The following is a 16735-nucleotide window of genomic DNA, read 5'->3' as shown; positions in this document are numbered from 1 at the left end:
CTCAACCTTTGACCATTCCCCACCTCTACACAGTAGCCCCAAGTTGCTTTAGTAGGTATTTTCAATTCGTCAACTAGCCCTAGAGATAAGAAATTGTGAGAAGCACCGGAATCCACCATAACTATTACTCTCTTACCTAAAATGTTGCCCCATAGCTTCAGGGGATTTTTGGAAGTCATTCTCGCAATGCTACTTACATTCAATTGAAGATGCACCTCCTCTTCATCGCCTTCCACCGCCGCAGATTCTTCTAGGTCCACCTCGTCTTCTTCCAGTAATACGACGTGCAGTTGCTTGTTACGATAGACGTGGCCGCTCGCTGAGAACCGTTCATCATAACGGAAACATAGCCCTCTTCGCTGCTTCTCATTTTCCTCTTCTTCTGTTAAGCGTTTGAACCCTAGCCTCCTTCGATTTGAGCTAGATGCATAAGAGTCGCGTGGGCTTTGACGACTACCTTGGGTCTCCACCCTGTTCACCGTAGGACGCATTGGAGACGTGAACCTTAAAAGTGGAATGGGTTCATTCCTTCCAGCCCAACCCACTCTATTCGTTTTGGGGGTCCTCCTCTTAAAGCCCAACTCAATTTGAAATTAGTTGACCCATTGACTCTCACATTTAGCCCAAATGAAAGGCCCAATACCCGATTCTTCTCCTCCACCTTCTGTGCTAAGTCTATAACGGAGCAGAGGTCTCCAGTTTCTCGAAGGCGTACCTCCACCTTGATTTCTTCCTGGAGGCCATTAAGAAATGCTCCGATCATGAACTCCTCATCGGTGAAACGCAGTGGAGCTGAATACAACTCGAACTGCTCCCTATACTCAGTCACTGTTCCCCGTTGCCTCAAGCCCATCAACGACTCATGGATTCTCAGACGTAGACAAACGAAAGCGACCCAACAAAGCTTGCCGGAAAACCGGCCAGGTGGCCATCGGTGCTCGTGGTTCCCACCACTGGTACCAATTGAGTGCCTTCCCCTCTAGACACACCATAGTGGTGTCCACCTTCTCTACCTTTGGTATTTTGTTGACCTCAAAATACTGCTCCGCCCTGTAAACCCATCCATGTGGGTCGTCTCCTCCAAAGTAAGGTACCTCCACTCTCCTGACATGTTCCTCTCTTCTCCAAGTTTCTCCACCTCCATTACCTCCCTCTTGATTGTTATTTTCCCCTTCCCTTTCCTCACATTCTTCTCGCAACGTTGTCTCGAACCTTGCGGTCATCACCGATAGGACCTCATCCATTTGCCTCCGAAATTCTTCTTGGATGGCCGCTTGCATGCCTTCTAATCGCCATTCAACAAGCTCCAATCGATTCTCCATTCGCGTGGTGACCATTAGGCGCTCCCAAGATCGGGAGCTCTGATACCACCGATAGAACTTCCTCTTGTTATTAGAATTAAGCAAATTACAGGGATTTGAGTACAAGTAGCGAAAAGAAAACAATAGCAAGCAATCAACACAAATGATGATCCTATCCTGTGACAGCAGCCACCCTGATTACCCCCAAAAAATCCTCCTCCCCCTCTCCTCCTTTCAGCCCCCTCTAATATCCATTTCCAGGCTAGTTTCCCGTATCTTTCTCCTCTCCCTTTTCTAGATACGTATGTAGTTTGTTAAGGCTCTGCTTAACCATTTTCATTCCAGCATTCCCTATTTTGCCCTTCCTCTGCTGATATGTCTTCAATGGAGGCCCTTTTTGTCCAGGTCCATCATAAACATACAAAACAAAACTTTCCTATTTAATCCAAGATAATTGAAAAGTATGTACACATGCTATTCATATTCTATTGGACAAGGTATTGGAATGCAAGAAATTAGACAAGAAAAGTAGTGAGTGAAGCACATTCTAAGACTTTTGAAAGGTTCTATTCTATCAAGATCTTGGGATAAAGTGTGGTGAAAGAAGAATTTATAAAGTTGCCAAGAGTAGATAAAGAAAATCTAGAGATTTGAATCAAGTTAGATGTATTAAGGATGAAGAAGGAAAAATTTTGTCTTTGGATCAAGACATCTGTTATAAATAGCTATAATAGACGTATTAGGATTAAGGTTTATGTTAGTATTATAATAACAGGCTTGGCCCAATAAGGTTACATATGTATTCTTATAAATATAAGGGTTTCTACACATTGTAGAACATCGAATTCTAGCACACTAATCTGTCTCTCTCTTTGTGCTCTCTCTCTCTCTTAATTCTACATGATATCAAGAGTCTTCTAGGGTTCCTCCTTCATCGCCACCACTGCCGCTGCTACCGAAAAAAAAAAAAAAAAACAGCAGCTTCAGAAAAGGCCGACCATGGCTGCTATGGGGATGAAAATTTTTTCCAATGACCAAAATATGTAGTAATTTGACGTTTACAATTTGAATGTGGCGTTTCTTTCTAGCCACTGAGACGAATCTCAGGCAATTCCATCACTGTTTGTGGATATACAATATCTGAACGTGATATGCAGATATAGTAATTAGGCATGATGTGTAATTATAGTAATTAGGCCAGTAAAATAGCTTAATTACAACAGGATATCAGGATTACCTTTATTAAGGTAATAAACTATAATTAATATAAATTCTCTTGTACATGTATAAATTCAGACCCTTGGGTCATATGCAATACACAAAAAACACATTCAAAATATCAGATTCTATATGGTATCAGATTTGGGTTTCGATCTGACACTTATTTCTCGATTGCTACAGTAACCGTTGACTTTTCCTGCCATCTAAGGCTGCAACCAGGACAGTCTCCTCTCGGCGACCATCATTGACTTTTCACCGTCGCCACCCGCCGTCGCACGAACCCTCACGTGCCGCCATATTTCGCCTGCGCATCTCGTTTTTCAACGCTGTTTCTACTTGAGCGACCTTCTCTACCATTTTTCTATCTCCGTCAACCTCCCTGGTATATTCTTATAGCCTTTTTCCTCTCTTCTCCTTACTCTCGCAATGTTTACTTTCGAATGTGCTGTTGTGACATTCACCACTGTGCCTTTGATACCTTGTGAGAAACTCCTCAGGGCTCCCAATTATTCTTCTTGGGCAGTGGCTGTTGAACTTTAGTTCCAAGGACAAGGCCACTCTGACCATCTCACAACACAAGCTAAAGACATTGCTATGGACAAACAAGACCATTGGAAGCAAGTTGATGCCTCACTTTGCAGTGTTCTTTGGTTCTCCATTAATGCCAAACTGCAACAACAGTACTGTCCATTTAAAACCTGCTATGAGGTTTGGAATAAGGCCAAACGAGTTTATTCCAATCAAATTCACCGTCTCTATACGGTCATTGCCAACCTTATCTCCATCAAGAAACAAGACATGGATATGCAAAGTTACTTAGGTAACCTTGACAACTTGATGGCTGAATTTAATGATCTTATGCCATTTAATAGTAATGCTGAAAAATATGCCCAACAGCGGAGCAAATTCTTCATGGTGCTTGCTTTCCATGGCCTTCTTCCAGAACTTGACTCTGTTTGCAATCAGGTTCTTTCTAGTCCCACAGTACCATCATTTGATTCTATCTCTAAGCAGCTGCTACGCATGTCCACTCCTCAATCATTTGCGGCAACCCCACCTCTCACATCTCCTCTTGATTCCACTATACTCTTGCTGAACTCCTTTCCTCCTAGCGATCGTGGGAGGGGACATGGTAACACCTATTCTCGTTCGCGTCCTCGTTATGCCTACTGCAAACATTTTGGCCATCTTGAGGCTCAGTGTCGCACGAAGGCCAAAGCCCAGAATTCTAGTGTAAATCTTGCCCACATGCCATCTCCAGCCCCTACCATACCCTCTCATATTCCTGTGCCTACATTGGAATACCAGGACTATCTCCAATGCAAAGCCGCCATACAGTCAGATCCACCTACCAACCCCCACCCGCTCTACCGGTTGCCTCTGTAGCACAAACAGGTACTCTTGTTACCTGCATTTCCCAGTCTCCATCCCTTGGTCTTTGGGTTCTTGATTCTGACACCTCTAATCACATGTCTAGTAATGTTTCCCTTTTCTCACAACTCACTTATCTCGATTCTTTTCCTCTTGTCACTTTAGCTAATGGTTCTCAAACCAACATCATTGGCATTGGTAATACTACCCCTGTCCCAGGTCTCTCCTTAGAGTCAGTTTTATTTGTTCCAAATTGCCCCTTCAATCTCATTTCTGTCAGTAAACTTACTCGTTCGTCCACTTATTCAGTTCTTTTCACTATCATTAGAGAAACAATCTTATCCAAAGATATTTTTCATTTGATTCATTAATTCTAATGATTAATTGGCGGATCTCTTCACTAAATTCTTACGGGGGACTAATAACTACGTAATAGTGGGGACCATTAAGCCTTTCTCCCAGGTATGAAATGCCAGTAACAAGGCAAGTTCTTTCTCTTAGAGAGCTCACTTCTATCCTAGATAGTACAGATCAAAGTATTAGTTATATACATAATAAGTTTGATGCATATAATGTATATGAGCTTTAAGGAGGGTGTTGACATTAATGTAAATAAATAGTGTAATATTTATGATTTATTATTATAAATAAATAGCTCCACTTTGTATTTTAAACACAGATTAATCTTATCTCTTCTTGTTTCTCTCTTTCTCAACAACTAACATGAACTTATGGTGTGATAGTCAAAGTATAGCAAGAATTCACATTTCAACTAATTCATTATTTCATGAAAGGACTATGTATATAGAAGAGGATTGCCATTTATCTGTTATAGGGCCAGCATTGTGTAATTACTACAAAGCATGCTCAAACAGGAGAACAATGGTGATCATTTATATATACACCTACCAGTTGTGCACTACAATCTTCACATACTTCTTGTTCCATATTAACACATCCTAATATTTGCCTTGTGTTTATAGGCAATTAGGCATTTCAACTAGAAAAGAAAATTAGCCACAAATGATTTAGTTCCATATTAATGATGTTTTATCTATTGTTTTGTATGACTAGGATTAGAAAAATCATGGAAAGAAAGAAACAAAAAGAAAAACCTGACCTATATTTAAATGCACTAGGTTCACCAGAAACCAAATTTACTGGACCAATGCTTTTAAAATTGTAAGGGAAAGTATCCATACCACTCCAACAAAAATGGAGAAGGCGTAGATGTAACCTATCCAAGATGGGTCTCCTCTTTGCATTGACTGCCGTTTAGCACAAGAGTAACAAAGGATAATGTAGCCAGAATAAGCCTTAAACATACTCAGAAATGAAATCATAAAGTATATCAACAAAATATCATTTAAGAATGGGAAATTACAAGTATGTGTATGCATGTGTGTGACATATTAGGTACGATTGTAATTTGAGCTAATTTTGACATTTTAATGTTATATGAATGGTCAAGATTAGATTTAAGTAAGGCTAAAGTGACATGGCAGCAATGTTTTATTTGCAGGAAAATATGTAAATTGAGGTCAAATACCTCTGAACCAGGAAATCAATGTTTAAATAAAGCATCCTACGCATATAGGGTGAGTTTAGATGCAAGCTTTTTAGATAGCAAGTGTATAACTGGGTTTTGACTAAAAGAAGACTAAGAAATTAACTCTTTGAATAAAAAAGCCCAGGGATAGGTTTATGGGTACACAAGTCAAGTGATTGAAAATTGGTAGAGTTCTCCAATTTTTGCAAGACATTAATCTTCATTTTTATGCAAATTTTTCTGCTTAGTATTGAATGATATAATCTGAAAACTAGGCAAATGAACTGAAAAAAAAAATAAAAAAATTCTTGTGTGTCCATTTTTCTATATTGTCTCTATTCAATGTGTGCATAGCATTGCTCTCTGCTCTTAATTTTTTATTTTCATATCATCTCTAATTTGGATTTAAGGAGAAATAAACTTACATCTAAGAGATGGTTCAGCAAAATAGGGCCCACAAACTGAGAAAGATCATTACCAATCTGCAGAGATCATTAAAAACGTAATCACATGCCTTTTAATGTGCAATTTTTCTGCCTACTCTACACAGAATATATTTTTAAACATAAAGGATGTATCCATACATGATAAGTTAACCTCTAACGAGATTCTTGGTTAATAGAAAATTCAAAACAGGCCTCTAGCCAGGTAGATTGACTATCTCTAATCTCTATGCCCAAAGGGATTTTGCATGAGAGGCTGTTTTAGAGCTATAAAGCCATTCCTAGGTCTTCACCTAACAGTGTAGGATTTTGGTACTGTTAGTTCTTGACATGTAGCATTTATCATTCTTTCATTTGGTAAGAAAACTGACCTAAGCTTAACTAACTATGGTTTTATAAATTTAAATTATCTTATTTCAGTTTAAATTCTAGTAGATAATCCTCTCAGCCTACAATCAGAAGTAACTTGCAATGTGAAAACTTTTACTGATTCATTTGTAGCAAGTTAAAGATAAAAAAATGGGTCAAAATGTTCACCTTATAGATGCCTCCCCACCAAAACCTAACCAAACATTGAAGCCAAAAAGTAATAAAAAAAAAAAAATGAGACAACAATACTACTAAAGGCATCTTCAAGATTCCAAATGAAGATCAAACAATTAAGAGGGAAGATAAAATATCATGAAGGGATGTAAATATGCACCTTTTCCCTAGGCTATTGTTCAATGCTCTTAAAAGCCAAGGGTTGGGCCTTTGAAATTCGAACATCCAACACTCTTGGAACCTGCAGAAACCAAAAGTAGTTTAAATTATGTATATTTGATGTAAGAATTTCATGCAGAACCATACAGTAAGCCAGGAGAAATAGTGCAAACTTTTCAGTTAATGTCTCTGTTTGATCCCATGTGTCTAGCTTCCAAACATCCTTTTCAGTGACGGGTTTTCTGTAGCCTTGGCTCATGAGGGGACTAATCCATCCAAAGCATAATCCTTCAGAGAATACAGAAAACATTACTAGTAAATGAAGTTCCAGGGACAGAGACTGCCTAATTGCACAAAAAAATGAAGGCAACCAAAAGGTAAAATTAAAGTCATAGTCAGCAAAAGAAATTGTAAAGCTATGAATTGTCAATACTACTCACTAGAGAACACATTGGCATGCCTCTCAGGACAAACTTGATCTTCTCCACAAAGTGGTTCATATTCACCATGGACAGGAAACTCAGCTTGCATAGTTATATGGCCAGAATAAGGAACCAAATTGGGAATGTAAACAAAAAGTAAGGTACCAAACAACACCTACATCAGAAATGTAGCCTCAGTAAGTTTGTTGTGATTTATCTGAGCGACTCGATGATATAGCATCTTTGAATGTCCAGCTATTTCATGGCAGCCTAACTAACAAAACTGTAAGACATTAATCACTCTTCCATCCCAATGTGCATGAACTTATAAGTTGCTATTTATATCCCATGCTCTTCAGGACAACAGTTACTATCAATCTGTAAAATGTATCAGCCAACCATTTAAAATTTATATCCCAATTTTTAGTGGCCATTGCCCTCTAGCATGCCTCAGCCAGCAGCAAAAGCTACAGTTTTCAAACCCAAATATACAAACACTGTATTCACAAAGATTTTAAAGTATGAATTGGGTATGTATAATTTACAAGTACATATTACTCCAAATCCTTTGTGAATCGCATCAAGTTCTAAAGGGCTGTTACGCAAGGCAAATGATCATTTTTGGCCTAGGCTTATAATTTTCAATGTATGTGAAACTGGTAGCCAGCTTTAATGAAACAACACTGTTTTTAGTATTGCAATCTAGAATAGAAATAAAGGTATAATAAAGATTATTTTTAACTTCATTAAAAGAGAGGGAAATAAGAAATTTACCTGGCAGATAACAGGGCTGATGTACAGAAACAGGGCAAATCTGAAAATATGAAATCAAAGCATAAGAATGGTGCTGCATATACAATCAAGAATGAGTATAAATTTTCTTTTCTTCTGTTTCTTTTTATAGAAAAGACCAAACTTTGTTTCCTCTTCGCTTGTTTAGATGCCTATCCTAACCATTACACACTGAAAATCACAAACTTTTACACCGAACAACTGATATATTTTAATAGTTTGAAAAACAAAGTCTCACTTGTAAATTCAAATTCAAGTTTTTTCCATGCATATTTATCTCAAACTGGCACCCTATATTCCTTATCTTAATATTGTTCTCAGATCCAATTAAATTATCAAATAAAGCTGAGAAGAGAATATGCCAGTTAAACACTTAAAAGAATATTTTTCCTTAGAGAGAATATTAAAAAGATATAAATAAAGAGTATGAAATCGAATGTATTATTAACATAAAAGTAAAAAAACAAAAAACATGGTACAGACTCAAGAGTTAACCTGCTACAGTAATCTTTAGCTGACAAAAGAAGGTTAAGCATTACAATATCGCCCACCAAGACATAAATAACTCCAAACCGCACCATCCATCTAAATTTCCGGATATAAACCTTGGTTTCCAATAGAATGAGAATTATCATTGTGCTCCAAGTAAGTGCCTCAACTATCAAAGCTGTTATCTGCAAGAACACAAAAAAGTAAGAATTAGAACTGCACATCCCAACCAAATTGTACAAATTTTTCTACTGCAGCATGGCATACAATAACTCATCGGTATCACCAAATGAACTAAAGCCATCATCAAATATCAACTTTGATTAACAGAAGATACTGTGCATTCATGCAAAGGGATCTCATTGGAATATAGCAAGCATATCAGACTCACCTCAAAAGGAGCAAAGCCAGTTTCCCCATTCAGGTTGAAAGCTGAATTTCCAGTTAGAAATCTCAACAAAGGTTGAGCAGCACAACAACCAGCCAAAATTCCCAGAAGATAATTATAGTAATTTGAACTCAAACAAAGCCTTTGAGCTTTGGCATTGTAAATGGTAAGCCATATTCTATATAAGCACAGACCCATAAGAACCAAATTGGAAGTAGACACAACAAGAGTGTCAATTGCACAAGGTGTATATGACCCAAAAACACTATCTACCACTCTACCCCAAATGCGGTTTTGTGCTGGCTGGCAGTACCAAACCAATGGTTCAAAACCCATCGTGTCTCAAGCAGTTAACACAAACCTTCCACAGATTCCACCAATGATGCTTTAAAATCTCTTTTCCTAACACAAGAGGGAGTAACTGCAACAACAAACCACAAACACCTTCATACTAAAACAAGAAAAGAAAAGGGTAGGTGACGAGAACATGGGAAACACCCCCATTCTGTCCTTGACCATAAAAGAAAAACATCAAATAGAAGAGTGTGAGTGTGACTCCCACCTTTCTGGTTCACACAAGAAAACCCAGCATTAATGTTTATGTTAAATTTGAAAGAAGACCCGTCTTAGACTTTGCCCATTCAAAATGAAAACAACACTTGTTTTCGAGCTCTTTTACCAGTGAAGATACAATGAAAGAAACTAAAGCAAAAAGCCAACAGCAACTGACAGTTACAAAACAGAATAATTATGGGATATAGAACTTAACATTATTACATGCATGTTTTATCTTGAGTGAGTGATGGATATACAACATGTAAAACACGACAGAAAACGACGTTGGGAGTTCGAACCAAATCAGAATGAGACAAAACATTATGGGATATGAAAATTGGTTAATAACGTCACGGCTTACGGATTATAACCAATTATTTAATTAATTAAAATTGAAATAAAGATTCTCTCGTTTCATTATAATTTAAAAATATTTTAACAGGTTAAAATGAAATATTATAAAAAATTCATGTGTGTTCAATAATGACTAACTAATGAGTTTGAACATGGGACCGCATTCACAACCTCGTTGCGTCTACACCTAGTGTTAGTAGCCGTCCCCTAAATTTGTTTTCCTTCATATTCGAACTCCTTTAGCTAATGCCACTATAAAAGAAATTAACAAAACTACTTTTGGAGATTATTTTTTGTATTATTATCTTTTATTATTTGCATCGTTTTATTATTTTTTCAAATTTAATTTCTGAAATTGTTTTTAATATCTTTCAGAAATTTAATTTCAAAAATCATTTATAAACCACTTCTAAAATTTAACTTTAAAGTGATTTTATACTTTTTCAAATTTAAATTTTGGAGTTGATTAGACATCACATGCTTTAGTTAATATACTAGTTTTTTATTGTTATTTTCAGAATTTAATTTTTAAAATTATCTTTATTATCTTTAGAAATTTAATTTCATAAATCATTTATAAATTGTTTTTAAAACTAATTCTGGACCTTTCAAAAGTTATTTTAAAAAAAATATTTATAAATCATTTCTAATTATTAAATTGCAAAAATAAATTTTAAAAATTTTATGAATAACTTTTTAAATTAAATTAACACACATCAGTAGATTGAAAGATATTGAAAGTTATTTATTATAAAGTATTTATTAAATTAAAAAAAAAAATTTTATCAGATTCCTATATGAGATGTTACCTAATATGGTAGTAAATGTTCGACTTTAGATAACAACACAAAAAAAAAATTAAAAGTTGTAAAAATGAAAATATTTATATGAAATGAGCAGTCACACAATAAAAGATATGATAAAAAATTATTATATATAAAAATATTAAAGTAACAGTTATAGTAAAAAAAAATATGATAAAAAAAAATTAAAGTGATTTTCTTGTTTTTAAAATAAAAGTTTTCTATTAAAAAATTATTTTTAAAAGAATGGTTTTACCTCAGGTAAAAATTCTTCGCCGAAGCAAAAACAGAAAATTTTCACCTATACTATCGTTAAAGTGAGAAATTTGTCGCTCAAGCAAAAATTCGCAATAGAAATGGGTAGTTCTCTACCATAGTTTTGCGCAAGCGAAAATACTTTCAGTTGAGCAAAAATATTAGTAGAAGAGTAGCAATTTTTGTCTGATTTTCTCGTTCAACCAAGAATCCTCAAGAAAAAAAAAAGGGTATTTAAGTGATTTTGACTTTCTAAAAATACATATCTCAATCCAAAAAATCATTCTCATCTCTTTCTCTATTCCTCACTTTCCTTTCTCAAAGAAAACACCTTTGAATTCCAAATCTCTTTCGAATCTGAGCTTGAATATCTCTTCCTCTTGATTCTAAGGAGATTTTGGTCTTTTGGACAACATCTTCCATCGCAACCTTGTAGCTTTCCGTTGAATCTCAAAAAGAACTTGGTCTTAGAGATATCAACTTTCATCTCTCTATTGTGAAAGACCTATTTCCAGGTAAGAAGAGTTTATCTCAAACTCTAAGTTCTATTTTTATGTTTTAGCTTTAAAAATCCAAAATATCCTATTTTGAATAGTAGATCTAAAGTATTTTCTTGAAAGTGTAATGTTAAAAATGGATTTTTGGCACAAAAAACCTATGGTTTGATTTAAGAATCACATGAAACAGAAATTTATAGTAACAGTTACGATCAAACAATGCTTTAAGAAGTTTTATGATTAGGTTGTTGATTATCATCTATATGAATAATATATATATTGGAGAATGAAAATAGGAAATGATAAACTCTAGGATAGATGATTTTATCAAGACCGAGAGAGTATGATCTCTGGCAATATATTTTTAAATTATACGATTGGTTTGAGTCTGAAAGTGTCTGACCTTCAGTATATTGTATTGATTTGTATGATATGAATATTTGAGAATGAGAATTTTCGGTTGTTCGTATAAGATTGATGAAGAGTATTTGATTGTTCTTGAATGATGAAATGTATTTTATTATGTATAGTGAGTTAGACTAAGTCTAGATGTGTGTGACCTTAGACACATTTTATTTAACTGAATGAAAATGTATTATTAGTGAAATGTAACAAAAGAAATTGGTGTGAATATTTAAAAATTGTTGAAAAAGTATGACATTGATTGTGTGTGAAAGGGATTTATGAAAATGAAATTGATGTATGAGATTATGTATGTGGATTTGAAATTCTGTATGTCATTAAAAGAGAAAGAAAATGTGTGCTATGAAAGAGTGATGAAGATATTTGGAGTAAAAGAATTTAGAGCAAATTACTACTGTTAAGTTTCCATATGGATAAGTTTCAGTACAAAGATCAATGTTCAGTATTCATATGGAAAAGTTTCAGTGCAAATTGTCGTTGTAAAGTTTATGTATGGATAGTTACAAAGATACACTAGAGATATAGAATTTGAAGACAATTTGAAAAATTAGGAAAAATGTAGGGTGGTGATAGTATTTAGGATTGTGCACATCTGCTGACAGTGAATGCATCATAAGGCATCACACTCATTTTTGACTAAGCTTTTGACTATACTTTTACTACAGAATTGTATATCACACACGTATCCATGTGTGTTAGTCATTTGGCGACTATTCATGCTGGCTCCAACATGATTAGGAAAAGTATGTTGGCGGCGATTAGGGACCCGTGAATACAAGATGTACTAATAAATGATAGATCCAAAAGAATTGCGATGAATAATGTGGTGTGAACTCATGAGCTGTATAATTGTGTTTGGTTGAGTGTGAAATGTTATGTCTTGATGACTTTTGAAAGAAAAAAAATTTATGAATGAGTTATTATTATTATTATTAGTGTGTACTTCTATTCGATTAATGTTTATATGTAATTTAATTGTATGTTAAAAATAAGGATTTTGTAGGATAGAGGATACTCATCCTTACAAATATTTTCAAGTAATGAAAACGAAAAAAGAAAGAAAGTAAATCAGAATACTATGTTCGATGAAGATTGATCCGTTCTAGGATCATATATTCAGATGTGTTATAAGGATCTATTAGGATTTAAATTATGCTGAGGTTGTAATAATTTTTATTAAGCATAAATTAACAAGCCCAAAACAACACAACTAGCTGAGAAAATGAGCCAAAGAAGGAGGGCCCTATCTAAGTATGAAGTAGCTCTAGTAGACCCAAGGCCTAACATCAGCACATTTATTTCCTTCCCTTAGAATGTGCCTAAATCTAATGAAAGGGAAACATTTCAAAATATTCCTAATTGCAACAAACAAATTGAAATAAGGATGGTTACAAGTTTGAATATTCAACTCCAACTGCAAGGCATTCCTAGAATCTGATTCAATCTAAATTATTTGGATGTTATTTTGGGTTACCAATTGCAAACCATAGAATAGACCCCACAATTTAGACTCAAAGGGATTACAAAACTCAAGGCTTATGTAAAAACCCACACCAAGCTTCTCATTACAATCTCTAATTAATCCTCCACATCCAGCACTCACCATAGCCTGGGATTCAACATTCAATTTCATATGACCTTGGAAAGGGGGATACCATCTATTTTGAACATAGCCATCTTGCAGCTTCTTCATTGTTTCAGCCTTACCCTTGAAACAACAATTTAGATACTTAAATTCATAACAAATTTTATGATATAAATAACTAGTAGTAGTAACTAAACTATGAAAAATGACACAATTCCTTTCCTTCAATGAAAACTAGATTATCAAACCAAATAACCTATTCTAACTAGAAAAATTATTCAACTGAGAATTAGATAAATTATTAAGAAGCTAATTAGGTAACCCCATGCTAAAAAAAAGGCCCAATTGGGAGGTAATATGATGAAATTTCAGACTTGTTTGGCAGACCAACAGTCTCTAAGGACATGCATTATAAACTCAAGACCATTATCACATCTAGGACAAAGAGAGGAGCTAACCATATTTCTCATACATCTTTCTTCATTGGTCAACAATCTACCATAGGCCACCTTCCATAGAAAAAGAACAACCCTAGGAGAATCATCCCATTTCCAAACAGTTTTAAAAATTTTATGATTAAGAGAAGGTTGTTGGGTAAGAGAATTTACTAGACTATAAGCAGTTATTAAAGAGAATAGTCCATTACTAGAGGGATTCCAAAAAGCAAAATCCTGACCTCTACTCTTATAGGGGGTTTAACTTGGGTTATGTATTCACAAGTAAAGATAAAGAGATTGGTGTTGATCCTAGACTAGTCCCAGTTTTCCTGATCAGAGAAAAAGGCCATAGGAATTTCCATCTCCTCTTCAAGAATAGGCCTTACAATATAAGAACGCAGGTTTTGTATATTTGGGAGCCAATTATCCTCTCAGAATTTGGTCGATAAACCATCATCAACAACCTAACCCAAACCATGTATAAAGATATCCCAAACAACAGTTAGCTTTTTCCATAATTTCATATTATTTCTAGGGTGAGGTTTTTTTATTAAAACTAAATTTATACTTTTTATACAAAACCTGAGTCCACAACTCATTAAGAGATTTAACTAGTCTCCAAATTAACTTCATCATATAGGTTTTATTTAATAACGATAAGTACCTGAATCCCAACCCTCCCTCAGCCTTAGATTGATAGATTATATTCTAATTAATAAGATAAGATTTTCCTCTACTCAAAGATCTCCAAATGAAATTCCTGCAAATTATATTAATTTTCTTACAAATAGAACTAGGAATGGGCATAGCTTGCATAATGTAGGAAGGGATGGACAACAAGTAAGATTGAACCAAAGTGATTCTCCTAGATTGGGATAAAGAATTCATCTTCCATAAGGTAAGCTTTTTCCTAATTCTATCCATAATAAAAGCATAATATTTCCTATGAGGCTTGTGGTTACTGATGAGGATACCTAAATACTTACCAAAATCTTTTGAAACTTTAAAACCGACATGAGTGCTAATATCTTTAGTCATAACAGGATTTGTGTTTTGAGAGAAGAAAAGGGAGAATTTTTCATTATTAACATAGAGATTGAGGCTAAACAGAATTCAATTAGAACCCCATGGATCAATTATGCATGATGCAAATCAGCTTTGGCCATCAAATTAATATCATCAACAAAAAAACAAGTGAGAGAATCGTGTCTTGGATTAAATAGGTCAGTCTTTCTAAGCAGAGAACAAAAAAAATAAGAAGATATTAGGTTCCCTTGCCTAATGCCTCTACCGGAACTAAAGGATTGAGTAAGGTTCTTATTCTAGTTTATAGACATAGAAACAGAAGATATACATTAATGAATAAAGTTCACTAAATTAGAATTTAGGCCGATTTTTTAAAGAGTATTAATAATAAATCTCCAATTAAGTTTATTATAAGTTTTTCTAAGATCAATTTTCAGAATCATGCACCCACTTCTTCCTTTTAGTTTTGCCAAAGAATGAATGTATATATTTAATGTTGATTTTTAGAATATGTAATATTTTGATAAATCTTATTGTAAGTATTAAACTGAGATGTATTTATATTAATTACTAGATAATTATTTTACTTGAAATTTATATTCGAATGTCGTTATAAATTCAAATTGCAAAGATAAGATTTCATCTTTACTTTTTTATTTCAATTGAGTTTTATTAAAAATTATTTATAAAATAAAAAAATAGTTAAAAGAGAAAGAGCATCACAGTCTACATTTGGTGACAAGTTAGATTTTCATCTTCATTCGAATATTCATTAGGTATTTAAATTTCATCAGTCTACATTTGCAATTTAGTTAACTAAAATATTATTTTTACATTTTTTTACAAACTAATAAAACATTAATACTATCATACAATAAAGAACATTAATTAATAAGACATCAAATATACTACGAATTACAACACAACAAATTCTAAAAAAATATATAATATAAACTCCAAAGTTTAAGGTTCTAACACCTAACACAAAATATATAATATCATTCATCTAAGAAATATTATAACAAATTTTAAGATAAATGAATATGAATATCGTAATACTCATCAATCTTCATACAATTTGATAAATATTTACCTATTTTTATTTTATGAATATTTTTGTGGATACTCTAATTATTTAATATGTCATCCCTAGTACCTAGCTACCGTCGTTAAGAAGGAAAAAAAAAAAAGATAACGAAAGGAATCCCGTGAGTCCGTGACGCCAATAATATAGGAAATGCGTTGGGTCTGTCTTCAACTGCTTTGTCAAATTAAATTACTTCAATTCAACTTTGAGAGTAATAAAACAAAATAGAATAGAGTAGAATATCATTTTGTTAGGGTGAATCCAGTTTTAAAATTTAAATAAAACCAGTTTTAAATCTAATTTTGATTTAAAATCAGTTTTAAATCCGATTCTTGTTAAAATTGATTTTAAATTTAATTTTAGTCAAAATCAGTTTTAAACAAGTCAAATGACAAATTTTAATTAAAAATTTCTATGGTAAAAAGTTATAATGAAATACAAAAGTAAGAGCTTAAAAACCTATCTTCATATCTAAAAGAACTTAAATTTAATATTAAGCAATAAAACATAGCATTATTTCAAGACAAGAGTTTGCAGTGTGCTGAAAAAGTTGGTGGTGGGTATTAGGATTTGCTATAATAGTGTTGCAAAACGTAAAGTTTAGATTTAAAATAGAACATCTTTTTGTTCTTTATAGTATTCTCCATACAAATAAATGTAAAATTATCATGAAAGATTTCTTGCATCTCCAGGATCCAGATATTATTTATACTCATCAAAAACATAAACACAAATGTTCAAGGAAAATAATTACACAAAGGCAATTTCTGACTTAAATGCTGCAACCCATGCATGTTTTAAATTCCACAACAATTTAAATTATGAGCATTTGGACCTTCTTTGCTGTGTGCATAATTGCCTTGCTTAATTCATTTCAAAACTTATCTTTGTTCTTTTCATGCTATCATGTTTTAATGTCATTAACCATGATTGAGGCAATATTTTCTTCACATATCCACATTAGCCACAATTAGCTTACCTTTTAATCCATCAATTGTTCAATCCTTTTGAGTCTGATTCTCATTTTTTTTTATC

General features: G+C 33.7%; 1 protein-coding gene across 5 annotated transcripts in view; it reads right to left on the bottom strand.

Annotated features, from left to right (window-relative positions):
* LOC113853861 (ABC transporter C family member 12-like) overlaps positions 1-9289 on the bottom strand; it is a 30347-nt gene extending 21058 nt beyond the window's left edge. For 3 of the 5 annotated variants that reach the window (XM_027484539.1, XM_027484543.1, XM_027484542.1), the window contains exons 1-9: positions 8682-9289; positions 8297-8475; positions 7784-7823; positions 7028-7184; positions 6761-6875; positions 6589-6669; positions 6423-6447; positions 5868-5924; positions 5096-5161 (exon numbers count right to left, since the gene is read on the bottom strand). In XM_027484539.1, the coding sequence (XP_027340340.1) occupies positions 5096-5161; positions 5868-5924; positions 6423-6447; positions 6589-6669; positions 6761-6875; positions 7028-7184; positions 7784-7823; positions 8297-8475; positions 8682-9014 (1053 nt within the window). In that variant the 5' untranslated portion in view covers positions 9015-9289. The remainder of the gene's footprint in view (positions 1-5095; positions 5162-5867; positions 5925-6422; positions 6448-6588; positions 6670-6760; positions 6876-7027; positions 7185-7783; positions 7824-8296; positions 8476-8681) is intronic. The other 2 variants (XM_027484540.1, XM_027484541.1) reach the window with 2 other exon arrangements.
* Positions 9290-16735: the final 7446 nt, after the last annotated feature.

The sequence above is a fragment of the Abrus precatorius genome, unplaced genomic scaffold (genome assembly GCF_003935025.1).
Source record: "Abrus precatorius isolate BTA unplaced genomic scaffold, Abrus_2018 Scaffold11, whole genome shotgun sequence".
Lineage (NCBI taxonomy): Eukaryota > Viridiplantae > Streptophyta > Magnoliopsida > Fabales > Fabaceae > Abrus > Abrus precatorius.
Note: the sequence above shows the minus strand (reverse complement) of the source record. Positions and strands in the feature narration are given on the sequence as shown.